Here is a 17,291-nt window from a genome sequence, read left to right as displayed (position 1 = left end):
TTGTATATAATTTCTATAATAATATATAATTAATTATTAACATACAATAATAATAATAATGTGTCAGAGCTAGTAAAACTGTAAAAGATCAAAAATATCTAAGGCTACAAAACTGTATTAGTTTCCATTTCCACTAGTTCTATGTGTGGTTTCCTTTTAGCCAATTGCATTTGTGAATGTAGCAATATCCATACAAAATAATTAAAAGGTTCAACATAATAAACAATATTTGATATATAAAAAAAATAATATATATATTATCGTAAAAAAAGTGTGATGGTATCTTATTCTGAAGGCATTTCTGGTGAGCTTCCTTGTTAGTGTTATTTTGTGTGTTATTATTATATTATGTTCCTATGTCTATGGGAGAGTAAATATGATGTTTTATGGACGGTGACGGCCGGGGTTGTGTGTCCATTTCGCAGAGAACTTCCAAATAGTGTGGTGAGTGTAAATCGCAGTGTAAACAACTGGTGTCCAGCTGCAGTCATAAGTCAGTGTCATAATAAGCAAGTAATACCAGTAGCCTATAGTACATTTTGAGGTAGGCTACAGTGTGGGACTCTATACTTTTACTTGAGTATTTCCAAATTTCAATACTTTTACTTCTACTCCACTTGTAACATGTGAGTATATTTCTACACTGCAATAGGCCTATATTGATACTGTTACTTATAAAGCACCATTTTTGAGTAGCCTACTTTTTCCACTACAATTTCAATTACAATTTAGGCATTTAGCAGACGCTCTTAATCCAGAGCGACTTACAATAAGCAAGAACAAAAGCATGGGAATACATCACAAAAAAGCATTTATCATAAAACATGCGTAAGCTAAGAAAGTAACAGTGGAATATCTATATTATGAGACTATACATATAAACTATATATATATACTATGCTATACATATGTACTATGGCGTGCTATGACTATATACAATGCAATTATAGTGCTGTCTACATAACATGCTATAAGTCTGTATCAGATGCTATCTAAGTCTACAGAAATGCTATCTAAGGGGGTAGGGTAAGTGCTATGGGCCATGATGGAGTCTAAAAAGGTGGGTTTTCAGACTACGGCGGAAGATTGGGAGTGATGCTGCAGTTCTGACTGCAATGGGAAGTGCATTCCACAGTTTTGGAGCCAGAAGGGAGAAGAGTTTGGGACGTGTGGAGCGTTGTCCCGGCACTACTGGTCAGATGGTGGTAGTAGTGCAGTGTGCACTATATTCAGTATAGTGTCTGCTTGTGACTTGACTTGTCACACAGTATGTGGCCAAAGGTTAATCTTTAGCAGAGCAGAGGGCTCTGGCCAGACACTACTGTTGAAACAACACAGTGCATTTCACCCTTGATCAGTAGCCTGTCGCCCTGTCCTTCAGCTGGGTAGAAAAAGCATAATTCATATTTTAGAATATTTTAGTTAGAGCTGAAAACATTTTCCTTTTGATCCATTAAGACCTGAGGCCGATTCTACAATGCCTTCTAAACAAAATAGTTCTCTGAAGATTTTTCTAAAATGTAAAAAAAATAGCAGACTAGCTAGCTTGCACAACTGCTATATTTTGCAAATATCTTAAACATTTACACAGATGCTTTCCCGTTTTTTCTAATGCAGTATTTTGGTTTTTACTTGAAATTTGTCTTTAGGGTTGACTTGTTGACCATGATGTTTAAAGGGCATGCAACTGTGACAGCATTGTGGCAGCTCACGGAATTTAGTGTGATACGGAGAAGATGGTGGAAGTTGACATGTTTGCATCGTAAATTGGGTAAGTACTGTAATTGTATTTGCAAGTATATTCTTAGAAGGAAAATGCTAAATGGACTGTAATACAGCACCTTTCTCCAAAGCACTTTACAATGCATCTCCCATTCATTCACACACTGCATGGCAGAGGCAAGGCACCCACACCGCCACCAACCATAGGGTAGTTAAGGGTTAAGTGTCTTGCTCAAGGACACTTCGACACGCAGCCCGGAGGAGGAGACATCGATGGAACCTTCCAGCTCTGAGTCATGAGCCACTGCTGCTGATTAATTATCAAACTAGCAAATTATCCTATTTTAGTTAGTTAGTTAGTTAGTTAGTGAGTTTCATTTATTGTCCACGTGTGGAAATTTGTCTTCGGTCAACAACAGTAAAAAAGCGAACCGTTACAACAACAGCAACAACACACAATTATTTTCTCATGGCAAAATCTTTGATTTGATGGATTGAACCCATGAACTTGTTGTGGTCCAATAAGGCGAGAGCTCTAGCGACTGACTGAGCTACCAGGACACTAAACTACAGTAAACTTATTTAAACAAATACAAGAATATAGAATAACCGCTTGCGGGCGAGAGTGTTCTGGCCTGCAGGTCCAGCATTCCGGGTTAACATGTAGAATGGTTGTTGTGGCTACAGTACAAATCCACAGCATTGTGGCAATATGAACTCTGAGTGAAATCTTCCCCTGTAAAGTGCCCAACGTGTCTTTATATATTTAGCTGATGACCCGTGTAGGCCCACAGAGGTGTTCAGTGAGGTGTCACAGGCTAGCACACCTGTTCAAAAGGCACTGGAGGAGGTGCGTCAGGCAGCAATGCCCAGCAGGAATACCATCACCTGTATCTGATATGTGTGTATGTATGTTCATCTTAGGGACGGTACCATGGAGGAGGAATGCCTGCACGGCGCCAGCTCCCCTTCTCAAAGCCACGCCTTCTCGTGCTCTCATAGACGAGCAGATCGTGGTGGAAGGGTCTTTCCTGCCCCCCCACTGGCCTGTTACGGTGCGCGCCCAAATGCACAGCGAGGACGGTGACCTGTGGGAAGCACTGTCCCACTACAGCACAGACGGGACGGGCACCGTTAACCGTGAGGAGCATGGGTTTTATTTGTAGTTTGTACACATCAATCAATGGTCCATGAATGGTCTGTAATGGTTCAGGAATTTGATTGCTGTAAAATGTTAATTAGATTATTATTAAATATTAAATATTTTAAATTGTGATATAACAAAATACATACATACATTGATGCACCTGGGACGTATCCTCAGTGATGTATCCTGAGGTCATCAGGGTTTCGGGTCTCCCAACATCATACCCCTCACTCAGGCGACCCAGCCGGGGTGATCAAGTCCCGACTTCCGTCCCAGTAGCTACCCTCGATCAGTCCCATTAGGGAAAAACCAGGGCCACACAATCCGTTCCTCCTGAACTACTCTGCCGGGACTGGGAGGTACCATTCTGGCGAATGGTATCTGATTAATTAATTTGATTATTATCTAAATATCCTAGGGAAATACTTAAATGTGTTTGTTATTACCCTCTCTTTCGACATTTCATAGTTGGCACGTTGTAAAGGAGTTCAAAACATGTGGAGAGAGAGTACTGTTCAGAGATTTGAACCACAGTGTGAGAATCTCAAAAATAGGGTCATACAGTATGCACATGATTGTATCTGCAGTTTGGCCAAAATGATAATTTTACATGTGAGAAAAGGATTTTCACTCTTTATACTTGGTTACAATAGTAAAACACTCACTACTTATAGTTTAAATCAGATAATGAGCCATCTTTTTGTGTTGTTGGTTAATCCACTGATATTCTCCTTGTCTCCTGACAACAGTATCCAGAGATGCTTCAGTTGGAGGCTCATATCTTGGCTGTGAACCAATGGGTCTGTTCTGGGGATTGCACCCTGCGCCTGGGGAAAGACAGCATGTGCGGTAAGTATTGGGTAATAATAATATAGTTTATCGAAAAGAACACAAGGAGTAATTATTAAATCTTCAGTTCCATCGAGCTCATCTCATGTTAAACTAGAAAGGACCGGTGCATTTTTGTGAAATTGCAAGTGTGGTTGCACTGAATATTTTGGGAACCCATCCATGTAACAGACGACTAATGTCACATGAGCTAGCCACGCACATTCAGTGCGAGATCCACAGTTAGAGCCGTGCTACTGTTCTCATGTGGACCCCGCGACCCACTGATAGAGGGTATGCGCATGCATGAAGTGAGTGGCAAAGGGAGTTTGACTACGTTTAACGTTGTTTAATGCAATCAGATAGGACTTTTCTGTTTGGATGTATGGGCTGTCAGGAACAGAAAGTAGTTTTATCGCCACTCAGTAGGCGTTCCTGCATAACTTCCGAGTATGATGATGATGTCATGTGCATATACCCTCTATTAACACACAGTGTTATATATGTTTCAGTCGTTTCAATTGAAACGGGCCTCGACCCTCCAGAGGCCTCAAATTGTTTTATTTTATTTTTGTAAACAAAAATAGTAGTAGTAGTAGTAATATTGCATTGCATCGCAGCCTTCCAATCAGCCTTGTCAATTTTTCGGCCTCATCCTGTATGTCCACTTACCACTAGTTGGTAGCAGCTAATAATCACTGTCATGTCACGTTTATTTTTATTATAATTCTTTAATAATTATGAATTATTAAAATGATGACGTCATGAACGGGGCCTCCCGATCCTTAACACATAATGTACATGATGCAGTTTATGATGATCGATATAACTGCATTCCAGTGATCCAGATGTTTTACGCAAATTGCTGCTTTGTCCCCAGGCTGAGGAAGATCAACGTAGAGACTCCATACTCGGTGCACTTGTCCTTATTCAAGGGCCACGTGTCGTCGCCTTGTGACAGTTTGACTGAAGAGGGCCAGAGTTCAGAGCAGCTGGCCTCGGTAACCGTTGAGCGATGGTACATGGCGCCAGGCGTAAGAAGAATAGAGATTCGCCAGGATGGAGTTGTGGGGACGTTGTTCTTACCGCCCGGTGAGCACATGATTCAAGATGAACATTAATTTGTGTTTTCATTTTTATCATTTTTATCAGAAAAAGACTCCACAAAAAGGACAACTCCTTAGACGGAGACTAAGAAAATATATATTTATGCTATTTATTCACGCTCGTAAAAAGTGAAAGGTGCATCTAATCAAGTGATTCCCCCTCTATAGGCCCAGGGCCGTTCCCAGCCATGGTAGACATGTGGGGCATGGGTGGAGGACTGAATGAGTATCGCTCTGCCCTGTTTGCGTCCAGAGGCTTCGCTAGTCTCGCCCTGGTCTATTTCAAGCACAAAGACATGCCTGGTCCACCCAACTGTGTCGTTGTGGGCGACGGCTACTTCAGGGTACTAAAAATGTCCAGTCAACATTTTGTCTTTCTCTTAATTATGACATTTTACTGAATCGTGTTTTCATCATGTCCTCAAAAGCTCCATTTTGTTCTATCCATCAACAGGCCGCATTCCAGCTACTCCAAGACCACCCTCAGGTGTGTGGGGACAGGATCGGGGTCATGGGGTTCTCCTTCGGCGTGTACCTGGCTCTGCGAATGGCCACGCAGATGGGTTGCCGTGTAAGTGATGTATTTTAATCTCTACTAGAAACATCACACACACATCCATCCATCCATCCATCCATCCATCCATCCATCCATCCATCCATCCATCCATCCATCCATCCATCCATCCATCCATCCATCCATCCATCCATCTATCCATCCATCCATCCATCCATTCATCCATCCATCCATCCATCCATCCATCCATGCATCCATTCATCCATCCATCCATCCATCCACTTTGAACAGGACATACTTCATGTCCTGCATGATTAATAATGCTTTTTAAGCAGAATGAAGACATACGATGAATTCTCTGTATGGCTGGCACAAAGGTCTTACACACTGTCGTTTGAAATGCCTTGTGCTTCTACATTCATATATTGATTGATTCTATATCGACCTTTTCTTTTCTTTTTCAGCCAAAGTGTTTGATTGGCGTAAACGGTCCAATGGGGAACGTCAACAACTTCTTCATTAGTGACCGCAGTACTGAAAGCTATGAAAGGTAAGGTGACCACTATGCCATTCATTAGTGACTGCAGTACTGAAAGCTATGAAAGGTAAGGTGATCACTATGCCATTCATTAGTGACTGCAGTACTGAAAGCTATGAAAGGTAAGGTGATCACTATGCCATTCATTAGTGACTGCAGTACTGAAAGCTATGAAAGGTAAGGTGATCACTATGCCATTCTGTGTAGATAAATACTACAGTACTGAAAGCTATGAAAGGTAAGGTGATCACTATGCCATTAATTAGTGACTGCAGTACTGAAAGCTATGAAAGGTAAGGTGATCACTATGCCATTCATTAGTGACTGCAGTACTGAAAGCTATGAAAGGTAAGGTGATCACTATGCCATTCTGTGTAGATAAATACTACAGTACTGAAAGCTATGAAAGGTAAGGTGACCACTATGCCATTCATTAGTGACCGCAGTACTGAAAGCTATGAAAGGTAAGGTGATCACTATGCCATTCTGTGTAGGTAAATACTACAGTACTGAAAGCTATGAAAGGTAAGGTGATCACTATGCCATTCTGTGTAGGTAAATACTACAGTACTGAAAGCTATGAAAGGTAAGGTGATCACTATGCCATTCTGTGTAGATAAATACTACAGTACTGAAAGCTATGAAAGGTAAGGTGACCACTATGCCATTCATTAGTGACCGCAGTACTGAAAGCTATGAAAGGTAAGGTGATCACTATGCCATTCATTAGTGACTGCAGTACTGAAAGCTATGAAAGGTAAGGTGATCACTATGCCATTCTGTGTAGGTAAATACTACAGTACTGAAAGCTATGAAAGGTAAGGCCATCACTATGCCATTCTGTTCATTAGTGACCGCAGTACAAGTGACAAGTAACAAGTGACAACAAATCAGGCGATTCATTGGGGGTGTGAAACAAGTTAAGCTCATTCATGTTTTACAGTTTAAACTTTGCTGTGTTGCAGTCCCGAGACATACTGGCAAAGTGATGGACAGGATTATGTCAGCTACAGAAAGGCCTCTTCACCGAGCACCGTCTTCCCCGAGAAGAAACTAAAGGTGATGAGCATTATAGAGTCTCAGCAACAATACTAGCACTAATATACTAGCCTGGGCACAATTTCATTTAGGGTATATGATCCTGTCGGGAGCGGATGATATCGTTACGCCATGTTGTAGTATTGTTTTGTAGTCGACAGGCAGGAACAACAGGCGGCAACTTCCTTTTCCCTCAAACTGATTTTTCTCAATAAAAGCTACAGGCTACGAGAGCTTTTATTGAGAAAAATCGGTTTGAGGGAAAAGAAAGTTGCCGCCTGTTGTTCCTGCCTGTCGACTACAAAACAATACTATAACATGACGTAACGATATCATCCGCTCCCGACAGGATCATACGGACTTTTGAAACAGAGACGAGGCTTTCCTCCGAGGTGGTGGAAAGCCTGGTGAGGCCAGGTTACTAATATACTAATAACTCATTTGTATAATAATTACATTTATTTTTATTTTTATATATATATATTTTTTATCTCACAATTTTGTAACCCATTTTCACCCCTGTGTCAATCATCTAATGTGATCCTGGGCTCTACACACCCTCCGCCAACCTAGTCCCCATATATGGGGGACAAGGGGAGAGCAACGGACTTGAACTCATGCTTCCTTCATGCCTGAGTGTCCAAGTTGCTCCTTTACACCTGACAGGGGGAGTTTCCCTGGTTGGACGTAGCGCGTGGAAGGAACACGTTATTCCAACCAGTTCCTTTCCCCTCCATCAGGCGCCCCGGCTGGCCAGGGGGAGGCAGAATTATTTGTAACAAGTAATAATAGTGTTACTTTACATTGCTGAACAAACTCTGACCTCAGAAAGTGTGTGTCTTTGCAGTTAGAAAACCTGTCTTGCCCGTTACTGTGCATCGTGGGGGAAGACGACCAGAACACTGCAAGCAGAGAGAATGCAACTGAGGTGCAGTATATATGTTTACATGTTACCATGGTGATTGTTAGATACTGTAGGCCTATGCAAAGTGCCACAACCAACCTGAGAATCTCATCTGAGGTCAGAATAAATGATATTGGACAGTCCTACAGGAGCCTAAGAGCTTGTTCTGTTTGTGTCCAGATGGAGGAGAGCCTGAGGGCTGCTGGCCGAGACCACCTGTTCTCCTGCTTGTCGTACCCTGGTGCTGGTCACCTCATCGAGCCTCCTTACACCCCAAACAGCAGGGTCTCCACATGGGCCAACAAACCCAAAAAGAGTACGTTTCTTGTCTTTTTTTTCTCCCCCCCCTCTCACACACCTGCATTTTGTACTTTGTCAGATTCCGTTGTGAATTTATCATCTTCACAATATAAACCCTTTTTTTGAGTGGTGCAACCAGCAATGTCCGTGTCCGTCCGCCTATGTGTGTCTGTGACGTTAATGAGCACGAGAATGAGTACCAGTAGGGGCGCTGTTGTGCGCTGTTGTGCCAGAAACAGAGAGAGAGTGCTGCAGTTGCCTGCTAATGAGAGAGATAGAGAGAGAGAGAGGGGTGGGGGGGGGGGGGATTTTATCAAAGAGTTGAATTTGTATTGAATAATATTTCATATCCACTGTTATACTACTAAATACCACGTAAAATATTGCCTTTAATTTGCAGTTCTCACGGTGTGGGGAGGACACCCTGCGTCCCATGCTGCTGCCCAGGAAGATTCCTGGAAGAAAATACTGACTTTTATAGAATGCAATTTACGAGGGTGATGCGGTGGTGTTGTGTAAGGAAGCCCATTCCCCCAAATGAATGCAATTACAAAGCCCTCACTGGCAGTCAACAGAATGTGGAATGTGTATTGTGTAACACTGGTGTTGTACTTTTATAGCCTTAATGTCTGACTGTCTTTCATTTCTGACTAATAAAGTATTCAATCAATCAAAACAACTATTTCCCTCACAGACATCAATCAGATAGGCGAGATGAACACTTGGAGGACTTATGTGTTCAGGCGGTCGTCCTTACAAACACAAAGACATAACCGTCCGTCTGTCCTTACAAACACAGAGACATAACCGTACGTCTGTCCTTACAGAGACAGTCACATAACCGTCCGCCTGTCCATACAAACACAAAGACATAACCGTACGTCTGTCCTTACAAACACAGAGACATAACCGTAATATCTGTCCTTACAAATACAAAGACATAACCGTACGTCTGTCCATATCATTCTCTGGATGATGAGGAATCATTTGAGGAAATTAAGGTTCCAGGAATTTACACAAAAACTATTATTGCGCTTGGGTGGGAGTGCAAAGGTTAAGATTACTGTTAGATGTCTTAAAGGTTTTATGACATTCATTTTCATTTCTTTTTCTTTTTTCTTTTAGGTTTTATGACCTCAATTACACCCAAAAAACCTGAACTTTGAACATTCAGTGGATTTTCTGTGGTCTGAAGTTTTCTTTGGGGTTTGGAAGCCTTTTGAGCTACAATGAAAACAGGCAAAACAGTGAAAACAGTGACATCTGCTGGCAAATCCCATTGACATATATGGGATTTGCAGGATCTTACATCACAAACAGCAGGAAAATCAGAGCACCTGTTTGAGCCCGAAAACCCCAGATCAAAGAAAATCTACTGAATGTTAAAAGTTAATGTTTTTTGGGTGCAATTGAGATTAGAAAACCTAAAAAAAATGAGAACAATTCCAAAACCTTTTTTTTTAATGTCACAATCCCTTTAAGGTAAACAGGAGTGTAGTGTTTAATAGGATATCATGTAGATGTAGTTGTAGTGTGCGTATGTGAGAGAGAGAGAGAGAGAGAGAGACTTTGAGAGAGGGTATTATCTCATTCACACTTGGGAGCAGAAGGTGGCAGTAATGCACTAAAATATACAATGGATAACAAACCGCCTAAAACGAGAAGGAGAAGGAGCAGTTCAAAGCACATCCCCCAGCATGGCAACTGAACTATGGAAAGGCTGGTGAGTCTCTTGACACACACAAGTGTGAAGTCTATCTGGTTAGTGATGCATGACGTCAAAAGGTTAATGTCTAACAGAGTATATCTATAACTGGCAGACAGTACGGCTGAATTGTCACACAGTACATGTGGAAGAGGTTAATCTGTAGCAGAGCAGAGAGCACCACTGTCCATACAATAACAGAGTGCATTTATTTCACCATTGAGCAGCATTACAGAGAGTGAGTAATTCCAGATGGTAAAACAGCATTATGCACATTAATATAGATTTGACAGTAAATGCAAACTCCACGAAAGCATTCCGATTTGACTTATTTATTTTATCTTTAGGGTTTGACTGAAAGACCATAATTATGCTTAAAGGACAAAATATGCCAGCGGTGTTGTGGCAGCTCGCAGACATCAGTGTGATACTGAGAGGCTCGCATCGTCAACTGGGTGAGGAAAGGATGGATGGACTCTTGTTTTTCAAGTAGACCTACATTCTGGAAGATGAGCTCTGGAATTTAGGCTTTCATGCAGATCCTCGACCGACCTCGTACACCGACAGCAGGAAATAATCCTTGTTGTCATGGATGTACAGTAGGGGCGACACTGTATGTGTATGCAGTCAATCCAGTCCAACAAATGCTTATGGCAACACTCTATTTACTTATATAAAAAAAATAATAATAATAATACATTATATTTGTAACGCAATTTGAACTAAAAGCACATACTGTAGCAAGAGACAAAAAATAATATAAAGAAATAATGTTTTTGTTTTTATAGCAAACATTTTTAACACTAATATGTGCTTCTGGGGGTCCCTGGAACATAATGTTTTTACATATAATTTTGGGGGTCCTTGACATGGAAAAGGTTTGAGCGCCCAAGGCCATGACATAGAAACATACGTTAAACAGAAACATACGTTTTCCTGTAAAAATGTTATAGTATTTAGAAGAAGACATTTAGAATCGTCCTCAGGTCTTAAAACCCATTCAGGGCGGGAACCCCTTTTGGTGTTTTAATCATTATGTTATAGTTTAGCTATTGATCTACAAGCTCATAGCGCGGCAGCGTACGTTTTAAACTCAAATCTTTGCTTCTGGGGGGTCCCTGGAACTACATATTTTCAGATGGGGGTCTGCGGCCAAATACATATTCTGGGGGTCCTTGACATGAAAAAGGTTGAGCACCACTGACATAGAAACATGAGGTTTTACAGAAAACTGTCATGATTTAGAAGGCATTTGTAGAATCGTCCCAACGATCGTGCCCAATGTGTCATTATTGATGTGTCCATCTTAGGGACGGTACCATGGAGGACGGTACCCTGGAGGACGGTACCATGGAGGACGGTACCATGGAGGACGGTACCATGGAGGACGGTACCATGGAGGAACGCCTGCACGGCGCCAGCTCCTCTTCTCAAAGCCACGCCTTCTCGTGCTCTCATAGACGACCAGGTCGTGGTGGAAGGGTCTTTCCTGCCCCCCCACTGGCCCGTTACGGTGCGCGCCCAAATGCACAGCGAGGACGGTGACCTGTGGGAAGCACTGTCCCACTACAGCACAGACGGGACGGGCACCGTTAACCGTGAGGAGGGGTTTATTTGTAGTTACAATTTACAATTTAGGCATTTAGCAGACGCTCTTAATCCAGAGCGATTTACATTAAGCAGGAACAAAAAGTATGGGAATACATCACATAAAAAAGCATTTATCATGAAACACGCGTAAGCTAAGAAGTTAACAGTGGAATATCTATATAATGAAACTATACATATACTATACTATGCTATACAATGCAATTATAGTGCTGTCTACATAACATGCTATAAGTCTGTATCAAATGCTATCTAAGTCTACAGAAATGCTATCTAAGGGGGTATAGGGTAAGTGCTACGGGCCATGATGGAGTCTGAAAAGGTGGGTTTTCAGACTATGGCGGAAGATTGGGAGTGATGCTGCAGTTCTGACTAGTTTGTACACATCAATCAATGGTCTGTAATGGTTTAGGAATTGGATTGCTGTAAGAAACTAGAAAAGTATATCTGCACCAGGCCGGGTTGCCTAACCCAGGGCTGTGTGTCAGTAGCTGTGTTGTGCAGTCGTCAGGTTGGACGACACCTGGAAGCCTCAGGGAGGAGGAAATTGTTTGTATGACAGAGGGTCACAACTATTCCTGTTTAAGACCGACGCCCACCAAGAGAGCAAAAGTGAAAACGGTTTTGGAGGCGTGCTCTATAAAGGCCCGTCAAAGTCCTATAACAATTTGGATATATGATTGCATTTTTTACGTTCAGGATATGTTCTAAGAAATAGGCCCTGCCCACACATGTTTGAAGGTAGTAACTGTCAAATTACTACCTCCCCCACCCACCCACCCACCCACACACACACACACATGCACCCTAGCACTCAATACCCCCCTCCCATCTTCCATGCCAAGCAATTCCGACCTGCAAGCCCCCCCGTCTAGGCGTATATTATACCCATTTTATGTTGTTGGTGATTCTCTTTGTCTCCTGACAACAGTATCCAGAGATGCTTCAGTTGGAGGCTCATATCTAGGCTGTGAACCAATGGGTCTGTTCTGGGGATTGCACCCTGCACTCAGGGAAAGGCGGCATGTGCGGTAAGTAATTCATTCTGGGAGTTACAGAGAAGGACACCAGGCAGAATTAAGCTTAACTCGTTCAATGATGACGCTTCAAGTTTTTGTAATAACAAATTCATTGCAGTGCAGTTATATGGGGCGGCAACTAGTGGCTCAGGGGTTGCGAGTTCGATCCCGGGCTCCCCCAGAGTTATAGTGTCGAAGTGTCCTTGAGCAAGACTGTCTGAACCCCTAAATTCTCCCGATGTGCAGGTTGGTGCCTTGCATGGTTTCCTCCGCCATCTGTGTATGAATGAATGTGTGTGAATGAGTGAATGTAATGTACAATCTATGTAAAGCGCTTTACCGTGGTCCTGACATTTTACACAAATTGCTGCTTTGTGCTTTGTCCACAGGCTGAGGAAGATCAACGTAGAGACTCCATACTCGGTGCACTTGTCCTTATTCGAGGGCCACGTGTCGTCGCCTCGTGACAGTTTGACTGAAGAGGGCCAGAGTTCAGAGCAGCTGGCCTCTGTAACCGTTGAGCGATGGTACATGGCGCCAGGCGTAAGAAGAATAGAGATTCGCCAGGATGGAATTGTGGGGACGTTGTTCTTACCGCCCGGTGAGCAACAAAATCGTTTCATGAGACGAACAATGAAACATTTTCATTGTTCATGAATGTCTTCTAATAATAATAAGTGATTCCCTCTGTAGGCCCAGGGCCATTCCCAGCCATGGTAGACATGTGGGGCATGGGTGGAGGGCTGAATGAGTATCGCTCTGCCCTGTTTGCGTCCAGAGGCTTCGCTAGTCTCGCCCTGGTCTATTTCAAGCACAAAGATATACGTCCTGGTCCACCCAACTGTGTCAGTGTGGGTGACGGCTACTTCAGGGTAAAAGTGTCCAGTCAACAATCTTTTTGGCAGCACATCTTGTTATTTTTCTGAATCGTGTTTCCATGTCCTAAAAATCTCCATTTTGTTCTCCATCAACAGTCCGCGTTCCAGCTCCTCCAAGACCACCCTCAGGTCTGTGGGGACAGGGTTGGGGTCATCGGTCTCTCCTTTGGGGGATACGTAGCTCTACGTATCGCCACTCAGATTGGTGTCAGAGTAAGTGCTGGAGTCAATATCACTCAGATTGGTGTCAGAGTAAGTGCTGGAGTTTTATGGGTCTGCATGTGAGCACCGCGAAGCCCGCTGGAGGCAGTGAGTCCAGCCTATTGAAACATTTAACCAATTCTGACCTGAGATCAGATTCATACGAGGTTTTCCACTGGACACACACTGGTCTGATGAACCCATTCTGACCCGAGATCAGATTCTAAAAATGTCAGTCGTTCTTCGATAAAAAGAAAAATAGCAGACCTACAAGCTCGTATCGCGCCACTCGGTGGCGCGATATGAGCTTGTAGATCTGCTATTTCAATAGCTAAAGCATAACATGATGCCGACACCAAAATGGGTGCCCGGTCAGAATGGGTTAAAAAACAATGGTTCAGCTCACCTAGTGATCCTTGGAGCATGCAGTTGTTTTCCATTAGTCATTGATTAATGATATAGTCTAATGGCCCTTAATTGGGATAAAGGAGTTCTTAAGTCTATCTGTGCTGCATGTCTGGGATAAAAACCTGTTACTTCTGAGAATAAAGTGCTGTGTGCAGTGGGTGACTAACATCGTCCAGGATGGCCAGAGTCCTCTTCTCTGCCATCTCCGCCACAGAGTCTATAGTGTCTCTGCCAGAGTCCTCTTCTCTGCCATCTCCGCCACAGAGTCTATAGTGTCTCGGCCAGAGTCCTCTTCTCTGCCATCTCCGCCACAGAGTCTATAGTGTCTTGGCCAGAGTCCTCTTCTCTGCCATCTCCGCCACAGAGTCTATAGTGTCTTGGCCAGAGTCCTCTTCTCTGCCATCTCCGCCACAGAGTCTATAGTGTCTCGGCCAGAGTCCTCTTCTCTGCCATCTCCGCCACAGAGTCAGGCTTTGCCCTCCATCCTCTCCTGTAGCTGTTATTTGCTGCCGTCACAGTGTCGACTAAAACCCCAAAACCACCTCCTTTTTCAGAACGTTGTTCACAGCTTTAGCCTGCTCAATAATACTAGCCCGCCTTTTAGCCCAGTAAATTAAACAGTAACTGACTTTCAATATTCTTTTTGTTCTCCTGTTTTTGTCTTTCCAGCCAAAGTGTGTGATTTGTGTGAACGGTCCAATGGGAAATGTGACCAACACCTACATCAGTGACCACAGTACTGAAAACCATGATGAAAAGTAAGAATTTAACATGAATAAAACCTATGATAAGTGATTGCCTTTGCCTTGCTTCTCTCATTTTATGTCTCCACTTGGATTGATTTTAGCCACCCGCCAACACCATACTGGCAAATAGATGAACAGGGCTATCTCACTATCAGACAGTCCTCCCTGCCCAGTAACATCCTCCCTGAGAACAGAATAAAGGTAATGTGACTACTACTACTAACCTACTAGTGCTACTACTAACACCACATGTGTGTTCACAGAACCTACTTATACAAGCTCAGCTATAGCCCACCATTGCTCGGGTCATTGCTGTGCAGACAGTGTGCTACTTCGCAACATATCAATCAGCGTATTCAGATGTCAGTACTCTGCATTGGCCTTGTTAAGCGGTGGCGCGTTGTGAGCTTGTAGATCTGACATTCACTACTTTCCCGGGGCTAATGTCTCGGCTACTCCCTCCCTCCCTCCCTCCCTCTCTCTTGCTGATTGACCATTAGGGCATAACCCACCCCCCCCCACCACAGACAGGCAGACAATTTAGAATTGACAACTTGAAATGTATGCATTAAGTTGATGCATTTCTAAAACAAGTGTGTGTGTGTGTGTGTGTGTGTGTGTGTGTGTGTGTGTGTGTGTGTGTGTGTGTGTGTGTGTGAAGTTTGAAAACCTGGCTTGCCCCTTACTGTGCATCGTGGGTGAAGATGACCAGAACGCTTCAAGTGCAGAGAATGCAACTGAGGTAGAGAAGTTATGTTAATATCACAGTTATGTTTAATAATACCACATGTACCACAGCCACTCTAAAATGTGTGTACTGCATTGTTTTGTGAATTGTCGTCCTTTCCTCATGTGTTCGAAGTGTTCCACTTGTCTTGATTTCTTTTGCTGTATACGCTTTTGGGCACTTGGGGCGTGTTCTCTCCTCTGTACCATCAGCGGCAGCGCCCATACCCTGTAGGTGGGGTTGGCGAAAGGGTGTGTGGAGTTTGCATGTTCTCCCCGTGTCCCCTAGGGCAGGTTACCCTCGCAAAATCCATGCAGTAATCCTGGTCTCTATACTGCCTCCCCCTGGTCAGCGGGGGCGCCTGATGGAGGGGAAAGGAACTGGTTGGAATTGGAATAACGCGTTCCTTCCACGCACTACATCCAACCGGGCAAACTCCCACCTGTTCGGTGATAAAAAAGGAGCCCGCTCAGACTCCTCATGCATTGAAGGAAGCATGAACTAAGTTCGGCCCGGGCTCAGGGCCCTCCTCAAGTTGGCAGAGGGAGAGTAGTGGCCAGATTACAGCTTTATAGGCAATTGGCAATTGGTGAAAAAATGGGTTACAAAAATCGTGGGACAAAAAAATAATAATAATGGAATTTGCACTATCCGTCACTAGACCTATAGAGCGTCGCAGTCCCACCCCCTGTCATGATGACGCCAGGCCCAGGAAATGAATCGCAATGCATTTTTCCCATAGACATTTCAAAAGGTATTTAAAGACGGTTATGCTTATGCCGCGGACAAAGCCAACTCCAGTCGTGACAAATCATGACAATAAACACAATATTTTGGACCAAACAAACAATTACAAAGAAGAAAAACAACAACAAAAAAAGTGTTGTAACCTGCTGTTTTTTTTTTGGCCCAAAACATTGTGTTTATTGTCATGATTTGTCACGACAAGAGTTGGCTTTGTCCGCGGCGTAAACGTCTTTAAATAAATACTTTCTGAAGTCTATGAGGAAAATTAACGGAAGATCATTTCCTGGGCCCTGGTAGGGGGCGGGACGGGACAGCGACGCTCTATAGGCTATAGGTTGTATTAAGACCCAAAATGATATTGGACAGTCCTACAGGAGCGTACAGTAAGAGCTTGTTCTGTTTGTGTCCAGATGGAGGAGAGCCTGAGGGCTGCTGGCCGAGACCACCTGTTCTCCTGCTTGTCGTACCCTGGTGCTGGTCACCTCATCGAGCCTCCTTACACCCCAAACAGCAGGGTCTCCACATGGGCCAACAAACCCAAAAAGAGTATGTGCATTTACACACACACACACACACACACACACACACAAACAGTGTTTCCACCTAAGCGCAAAACGGACACGAGCCGCGCACGTTCTTGGCTGGGCGCAGCTTCTTTTTCCACAGCTGGTGGATGGAAATTAAGCTCCACCTCCGCGGACGACTGACGCGGAGGAGAGCGTTTCCGCGGGAATCTGGAGCTTCTTTTCCATCCACCAGCTGTCTAAAAACCCGGAAAAAGAAGCTGCGCACAGCCGAGAACGTGCACGGCTCTTTAGATAGTGTGGCAGCACCTACACACACACACAATAATATCTAATATTTACTGGAAAATATTGCCTTTAATTTGCAGTTCTCACAGTGTGGGGAGGACACCCTGCGTCCCATGCTGCTGCCCAGGAAGATTCCTGGAAGAAAATACTGACTTTTATGGAATGCAATTTACGAGGGTGATGCATGTGTGGGTGTGTGTATATTTCTGAATAAAAGTAATAATAATTAAAAAAAATCCCAGACTTTTCTTGGAAATCTGACCATATAAACCAGAGTCTGTGTCCCTGTCCGTCCGTCCCCAAGGAGAACATTAAGTTTTCTTTGGCAATGCCCTTTAATTCT

At 43.5% G+C, this 17,291-nt stretch overlaps 2 protein-coding genes across 2 annotated transcripts; both read left to right on the top strand.

Annotated features, from left to right (window-relative positions):
* Positions 1–344: 344 nt before the first annotated feature.
* On the top strand, positions 345–8,716 carry LOC310863157 (bile acid-CoA:amino acid N-acyltransferase-like). Its single transcript, XM_083771316.1, has 12 exons — positions 345–444; positions 1,650–1,771; positions 2,647–2,862; positions 3,619–3,718; positions 4,578–4,789; positions 4,972–5,147; positions 5,258–5,374; positions 5,782–5,867; positions 6,821–6,914; positions 7,741–7,821; positions 7,978–8,113; positions 8,498–8,716. Exons 2-12 carry the CDS (start codon positions 1,666–1,668, stop codon positions 8,596–8,598), a joined length of 1,425 nt encoding a protein of 474 aa, XP_083627442.1. The 5' UTR covers positions 345–444; positions 1,650–1,665; the 3' UTR covers positions 8,599–8,716.
* A 1,474-nt stretch (positions 8,717–10,190) lies between these two features.
* Positions 10,191–17,146, top strand: LOC310863017 (bile acid-CoA:amino acid N-acyltransferase-like; the record flags this gene model as incomplete). Its single annotated transcript, XM_083771139.1, has 11 exons — positions 10,191–10,257; positions 11,113–11,400; positions 12,342–12,441; positions 12,819–13,030; positions 13,123–13,301; positions 13,404–13,520; positions 14,586–14,674; positions 14,764–14,863; positions 15,324–15,404; positions 16,547–16,682; positions 17,029–17,146. 11 exons carry the CDS (start codon positions 10,191–10,193, stop codon positions 17,127–17,129), a joined length of 1,470 nt encoding a protein of 489 aa, XP_083627265.1. The 3' UTR covers positions 17,130–17,146.
* Between the last annotated feature and the right edge of the window lie 145 nt (positions 17,147–17,291).

Source organism: Protomyctophum parallelum (genome assembly GCF_964188405.1).
Source record: "Protomyctophum parallelum genome assembly, chromosome: 8".
Classification (NCBI taxonomy): Eukaryota; Metazoa; Chordata; class Actinopteri; order Myctophiformes; family Myctophidae; genus Protomyctophum; species Protomyctophum parallelum.
This window is presented reverse-complemented; position numbering and strand designations above follow the sequence as displayed.

What these genes read in the sequence shown, in the direction of transcription:
- LOC310863157 (XM_083771316.1), top strand. Translation starts at nt 1,666, where the DNA reads ATGATGTTTAAAGGGCATGCAACTGTGACAGCATTGTGGCAGCTCACG. An exon ending in TGGGCGACGGCTACTTCAGG is followed by an intron (nt 5,148 to 5,257) that starts GTACTAAAAATG and finishes ATCCATCAACAG; the next exon opens with GCCGCATTCCAGCTACTCCA. An exon ending in AGTACTGAAAGCTATGAAAG is followed by an intron (nt 5,868 to 6,820) that starts GTAAGGTGACCA and finishes GCTGTGTTGCAG; the next exon opens with TCCCGAGACATACTGGCAAA.